The 7,593-nt window shown below is 40.1% G+C and overlaps 1 protein-coding gene across 1 annotated transcript; it reads left to right on the top strand.

The window, feature by feature from the left end:
* The first annotated feature begins 1,889 nt into the window (after positions 1-1,889).
* On the top strand, positions 1,890-5,583 carry KCNA4 (potassium voltage-gated channel subfamily A member 4). Its single transcript, XM_060262486.1, has one exon. It carries the CDS (start codon positions 2,663-2,665, stop codon positions 4,649-4,651), a length of 1,989 nt encoding a protein of 662 aa, XP_060118469.1. The 5' UTR covers positions 1,890-2,662; the 3' UTR covers positions 4,652-5,583.
* The last annotated feature ends 2,010 nt before the right edge of the window (positions 5,584-7,593 follow it).

Genomic DNA, 7,593 nt, shown 5'->3' with positions numbered 1-7,593 from the left:
AATTCGAAAGACCTGTACAGATAATGCTGTAATTTCTTTTTCTTTTCTGGAGGGGAGGGGGAAGGTGAGACGGAAAAAAAAGCCCCCAAACCCATACAAAACCAGAGCAACAACAAGTGGACGCTGCCCGCAGCGCGAGTGACTTTGGATGCCGAAACTGCACAAGGCGATGAGAGGCAGCTTCAAATGTGCGTGAGCCGGAGAGGGAGGGGGACACACCACAAGGCACAGCGCATCTCCTTTGTCAATAGCAACAGTCTGCTCGGTGCGAGGGATTATTTTTAACGGGTGATTTACAACAATTGCTCAGCGCACAAGCCTGGGCTGGGAAAGAACAACGAGCGCACAAGCATCCATAAGCTGATACCACAAAAGAAAAGCACCAAATCCCCCCCCCTTCACCCCTCCCCCGACTTCTACCGAAACCTGGATTTTCTTCATTGATGGCTCTATTTTGTCGAGACCAAAGCTGAAAGAAGTGACCGTTTGGCTTGCATGCCCTCTATTATATACCCAAACTCGGGAGCTTGTCTCGCTTTGGACAGAAGAGAGGCGAAGAAAACGAATCGTTCTTTCGCCTGTAGCTTTTTTTTTCTTCCTTTCTTGAGCCTTACACCTGTGAAAACAGGTTGCTCTGAGAAATCTCGTTCTTTTTCCTCAAGATCTCGCTCTCTTTCCAGATCCTCATAACGGAACCGCACTATTTTTTCTCTGCCTAGAGCGGTAAGCAGAAACGCATGCACCCCTCCCCGCATGATGTGTTTTTTTTGGGGGGGGGGGGGCGGGGGGGTTATATAGATAAGCTCTATTCCCCCTTTTAACACCTGTGATCGGTTAAGACTGTTTGGAGCATGTTTTTTAGATGCTAAATGTGTGTGTGTGAGAGAGAGAGCGAGCGAGAGAGAGCGCATGGTAGAGCTTCCTTGCCTTGCCTGTTTGGTATTCCTCATGCAACGCAATTGTGCCTTTTCTTCTAATAGAGTCACATATCTGTCTTTTTGCAGGGAAATTGCAGCCATTGCTTTTGAAAAGCATAATTTGATTTAAGAAAGTATTGAGGCATTCTTTTACCTAATGCATTCTAAAGGCATAGCTGGCAAGCCAGCGGGAATGGATTAGTGTACATTTCTGATGTATGTTTGAATGCAACCTGCAGTTAGTGTGGTGATATTTCTGCATATTATTCTCTTGATCCAGTTATGCATTATATGTACACTACTCATAACAGTGGCATATATATATATATATATATATATATATATATATATATATATATATATATATATATATATATATATATATTGCATGCCTGAAAGCATCCAACAGATGTATTATCCCCCCCTCCCCAATACATTGTATTTTTACTATCACACAAGAATACAGGTATATAATGTAGATCTGGCAATATAGATTTTCACTCAGATTCTCAAGATAGTAACAAAATAGCTCTATGTGAAAGAGGATATGCAGACCCAAGTCATACCTAGATGTGCAGCTAGGTCTATTCACACCTATTCTACATTCAGACCTGTATGCTATGCAGGCATATGCCTCTGTACATGTTATATAATAAAGGACTACCTGCAAATTGCAATGTAGATTTGCATTCAAGATCATCTCCCTAGAGATAACAGGAGTGAGATGTGGGTGTGTATATGCCTGCATAGTACTTTAAGTATATCTATATATATACCAATGCATACAGGCACAGGGTGGGAGGAGAGTGTGTGTGTAGTGTGAGTGGACGTACTGGAGAACTGGGAGGCAAATCTGAGTGCTTTGTTATAAAATACTTTCTCTGGACTATGACCCAACCTTCTTTGTTCTTTTCTTCTTTTTGTTTGTGTGACCATATGTACCTTAGGTTAAGCACTACTGCATGAGAATAACCAAAGGGTGATCCAGCCTCTTGTCTCCAATGGGAAATGCAGCAAAGCCAGCTTTTCAACCATCTCCTCCCCTTCCTTCTCTTCTCTTGTCACAGTTGCTGTTGCCCTGGATGATGCCCTCCCATATTTAAGGAACTGCTGACAGACCAGTGAAAGTGAGTGTGCTAAGACGTCTTCACAGTGGAAACCAAGTGATGGTTGGAAGTTCCTTCAACTCTCTAAACAACCGTCTTCAACAGCAATCAGATCACTAGGCCAAAGCATTCAGATGGAGACAAATTCTGAAAATATTGGCTATTTTGCACTCAGTTGTTATCAAGATCTAAAAACCTGACACCTCTGAGCCACTATCCTGCTGATTTTGGTTAGGCTTCTTCTGTACTAGAGCCTTCATGGAAAATCATGAACTCAGATCTGTGGGTTTTACATAGACCACTGAAGAATCCCAGAAGCAATGGCATCTCAAATGTAAGAGGGCAGGATCCAGGAATATGTCCTAACAACATTGGAGGACTATTCATTTTGCTGTACATGTCCAAACACTTCTCAGTAATTTGTGTCAAACTTCATGAGCACTAAGAAAATGGAACATTTGCCTTTTGGAAACATGCAAAGTGAACATACAGGTTTGCTAATAAGTTACAACAATATTTCCAAAGAATCGTTTTGCAAACCCAAATGGTCTTGAAATTCCCACGCAAAACATTCAGTGGTGACTACTGATAAATCCGATTTCTTCTTCTTGTTGAGTCTTTCAAGCAAGCAGTTACACCATGGAGGTTGCAATGGTAAGTGCAGAAAGCTCTGGGTGCAACAGCCACATGCCATATGGGTATGCTGCCCAAGCAAGAGCCAGAGAAAGGGAACGACTGGCACAGTCCAGGGCAGCCGCCGCTGCTGCTGTAGCAGCTGCAACAGCAGCTGTAGAAACGGGGGCTTCTGGAGGAGGAGGACCTTATCATCACTATCACCAAGAACAGAGTCGTGGGGCTTCTTCCTCTTCCTGTGGCAGCAATGCAGCACACAGTGGACATCACCAGAGCAGCAGCAGCAGAAGAAAGCAAAGGCGGAAAAAGAGTCGTTTTCTTGGCAGCAGGGAGTTTGGTGCCTCCTTCCCTTGCTCTGAGTTGCTGCCCCTCAGTGGTTCTGAGGAGAAGATCCTGAAGGACTTGAGTGAGGAAGATGAGGAAGAAGAAGATGAAGATGGAGAGGATGAAGAAGACGAGGAAGAAGGAAAGGCCTGCTACAGCGATGAAGGTGGTGAAGATGAATATTCCTATTCAGACCAACCTCCTGATGATGGGGCGGGACCTGGCGGCTACACTTCAGTTCGCTACAGTGAGTATGAGTGCTGTGAAAGGGTTGTAATCAATGTCTCAGGCCTACGATTTGAAACCCAGCTGAAGACCTTGGCTCAGTTCCCTGAGACATTGCTAGGTGATCCAGCAAAGCGGGGCAGGTTCTTTGACCCACTCCGGAATGAGTATTTCTTTGATAGGAACCGGCCTAGCTTTGATGCAATTCTTTACTATTACCAGTCTGGTGGGAGGCTGAAAAGGCCTGTTAATGTGCCGTTTGACATCTTCAGTGAGGAAGTAAAATTCTATGAACTTGGAGAGGAGGCCATGCTCAAGTTCAGGGAAGATGAAGGTTTTGTAAAAGAAGAAGATGACAAAACGCTGCCTGAAAATGAATTTAAGAAGCAGGTATGGCTGCTTTTTGAGTACCCTGAGAGCTCCAGCCCAGCCCGAGTCATTGCCATTGTCTCAGTATTGGTCATTTTAATCTCCATTGTAATTTTCTGTCTGGAGACCCTGCCAGAATTCAGAGATGAAAAAGAGCTCATTTTGAACTTAAACCTGGAGAATGTAAATGAGACCCTACAACTGCAAGGTGGGGGGCACACTATATTTAATGATCCCTTTTTCATCGTGGAAACTGTTTGCATCATTTGGTTCTCTTTTGAGTTTACAGTGCGCTGTTTTGCTTGTCCCAGCAAAACAGCCTTCTTCAAGAATATAATGAACATCATAGACATCGTCTCCATTTTGCCTTACTTCATCACTCTGGGCACAGACTTGGCTCAGCAACAGGGCAGTAATGGTCAACAGGCCATGTCTTTTGCTATCCTGAGGATCATTCGTCTTGTCAGGGTGTTTCGCATCTTCAAGCTCTCCAGACACTCGAAGGGTTTGCAGATCCTGGGCCACACGCTCAGGGCCAGCATGAGGGAACTCGGGCTCCTGATCTTCTTTCTTTTTATTGGAGTCATTTTATTTTCCAGTGCTGTTTATTTTGCAGAAGCTGATGATTCTACCACCCATTTTCAAAGCATCCCAGATGCCTTTTGGTGGGCTGTGGTGACCATGACTACTGTTGGTTATGGGGACATGAAACCTGTAACAGTAGGTGGGAAAATAGTTGGGTCCTTGTGTGCCATTGCAGGTGTGTTGACCATTGCTTTACCAGTGCCAGTGATTGTCTCCAACTTTAACTATTTTTATCACAGAGAGACTGAAAATGATGAACAGACTCAGCTGACACAAAATACTGTCAGTTGTCCATACCTTCCAACAATACTCAAGAAATTCCGAAGTTCATCATCTTCTTCCACAGAGGACAAATCGGAGTATTTGGAGATGGAAGAAGGGGTTAAAGAGTCTCTTTGTGTAAAGGAGAAAAAATGTCAGGTCACAGGAAATAGCAATGAGACAGCAAAACAGAACTGTATAAATGCAAAATCTGTGGAAACGGATGTTTAACTTTGACTGTTTCCAAACCTATTTATGCATTAAGGAATGCATTGGTTTTTTTAAAAAAATGAAATATGCAAACAGGAGTCTAACAAGCATATAGAAATATGCCATTTACTGGTTAAGTATGAATAAAAAAGCATTAGTAAACTTGTATTACATATCAAGTAAATCATATACCTTGTAGAGGGGGCTTTACCTGAAGTCAAAGTTTATATTTTTACTAGAATGCAGGTGTTTTGCACATGAAGGAGATAATTTTACTTTTAAAAAGGGTATCTTTAACTGCCCATGCCCCTCATTACCCAGTGGTAAAAGTTGGCATTTAAGGTATTTACTATGTAAGAAACAATGACGTTCAGTAGCCATGTTTTCATTTATTAATGCTTTAAGAACAGCTACCATAAATCAGTGGATTTCATAGTCATTTATTTCAAAATGCTAAAGATTGTGGTTGAGGGGGGAGGGGAAGTTGCTCTATAGGAAGTCCAAATTTAATCTTACTATATTTACAAGGGTTTTTTTTAAAAAAAAAAATACTGGAAATCCAGTTCTTGAAGAGGCTGCCGAACCTGCAGAAATGGTTTATTTTTATAACACTCTTTTGGAGACATTGCAGCATTTGTTGAGTAATATATAGAAGAACTAGAAGAAGAAAATCATTCAACATGGTCTGGCTATGGAGGCAAACTGACTGGATTGCTTTTTTTGCACTACTTTATATGCTGGATATTCTGACAGAGACTTCATACTGTGAATGTTTACTAATGTTCAATGACAATCATTGGAAGAATGAATCCTGCTCTTTATTTTCTTGTATTTTTCTTTGCGTGATGCTGATTGGCTACATGGCTAACATTACATGAATTCCATAGTCTTTAATTATGATTACCTGTTATATGGGAAAAAAAGGATTGTGAAGTAAAATTTTATAATCATTTTTCCCTAAATCAGTCTTTTCCAAACCGTCATACCAAAAATAATATATAATTTCACTCATTTGGTTTCCTTAAGAAAAAATTATTTTTAATACTCTGTGTGCATGTGTGCGCATGTGTGTATGCACTTGAAGTATCAAGGGATAGTGATCAAAAAGGTCTTGAGCAATAGTCACAGAGAATACAAGTTGTATATAATGTAGCAAAGATACCAGAGGATCAGGTTCTAAAGTGTTGTATTTTCTTTACTACGTAATTTAATATTCCGAATCCACAGTTTATGACATTGGCTAAATATTAGAAAATGCTTGAAGGATCTTGAAATAGTAATACAATCTTGAACTGGGACATTAATTGGAATTAGTAATTCCTGTTTTGTGAATGTGATTTAGGGTTCTACCTTTAATGCACCCTTCTGTTAGAGGCTGAAAACATTCTTTTTTAAAGAGTAAGAATAGGAATTAGGAGATTTAAAATTATCATTGTTATAATGAAGGTGATTTGAAAATTGACTGTCCAGTTTTATTCCTGCACAGGACAATGCAACACCTTCAGGATATCCAAACCTCTTTTGTAGGCAATAGAAGCAGTAACATAGCAATGGGTCCATGATGAGACACAAAACCTAGAAAGTGATTAAAATGATATTCTTCAGCATAATGTGGACTTGGCTGAGGAAAAATAGGAGCTTTGTTGAATCTAGAATTATTGTTGATGGGAAGTTTGAGTCTGGAAAGAGCTTGGCAGAATCACTGTGGAATTCTGGATTATCTAGATAACTTCATTCTGTTCATACAGGAATTTTAGGGCACAGAGTCAGTGTTTTAAGAAGCAAAGGACATTTATACATTAAACAAAACTCTAGACATGTAGAATCTTGGAGGAACAAAATGGCTGAAATTTTTAGAACTGAAAGGAGACTTCCTTGAGACAAAGACTAGATTATCATATGTTTTCAGTGCCACCTTGTCCTATCTGATATTCCTTTTTCCCTTTAAAAAAATGATAGGTAGGGGTGCAATGTTTAGCCCATGATGGATTAGATTTGTCAATTTAAAATATTTTATTCAGTTCAAAAGGAGTACCAAATTAATCAGGCTACTGACATTTAAAAATGTTAATTGTTTTTATATTAGTATTTACTGTGGGTGTCAGGAACCATCTTAGAACAAAGTTCCGCCTCTTGCAAATTTTATGGAAAGCTTCTTTGATCAGGTACTTGATGTGGCATGTACATGCATCTTCCAAAACAGTAGAATGTTTTTCTTCTTCAGAGCTACTATTTTATTCATATGTAAATTATTCAGACTTCAGTGAATTACATGACTGTAATTATTCTTGGTAATTACTAACAGCACCATTCTTAGCAGAGTTATACCCTTCTAAACTCATTGACATCAATGGACTTAAGTTGGTCTTAAAGGTGCAATTGACTCCTTTTTTTTCTACTACTTCAGACCAACATGGCTGCCTACTTGGATCTATTTAAAAGTGGTGTGACTCTGTTTTGGATGACACTATAAAACTCATACAAATAGGGAGCAATCTTATGCAGGTTTACTCAAAAGTATGTCCTGTTTTATTCAGTGGGGCTTACTTATTGAGATTGACTCATATATCTAAAGGACCAACTCCTCCAATAAACTCTCATGTACCCGCTATGGTTTTTAGGCCACTACATGGTCCCCCACTTAAGATAGCCCTCCTGGCATCAACAACAGGCTGTGCCTTTGCCACTATAGTTTCCATTGCATGCTATCGACTCAGGAGGTTAAGTGGAGTGCCATCTTTAGTAATGTTCAGCAGCCACTACATGGCTGTTTTATTTGCCAGACCTTTTAATGGGGTTCAAAATGCAGGTATCTTTTCAATGAAGGGGGTTATCAGGGGCTGTATTTTGTTGGTTTTTAATTGTAATATTGTTACTTGTAAGCCACCTTGAGCCATGAGAAAAGGAAGGATCTGGATGTTGTTGTTTTTTTAAAAAAACCCTTTACATTTTTTTTTAAAAAA

This window comes from Heteronotia binoei, chromosome 21, assembly GCF_032191835.1.
Source record: "Heteronotia binoei isolate CCM8104 ecotype False Entrance Well chromosome 21, APGP_CSIRO_Hbin_v1, whole genome shotgun sequence".
NCBI lineage: Eukaryota > Metazoa > Chordata > Lepidosauria > Squamata > Gekkonidae > Heteronotia > Heteronotia binoei.
The sequence above is the reverse complement of the archived record's forward strand: the minus strand, read 5'-3'. Positions and strand labels throughout refer to the sequence as shown.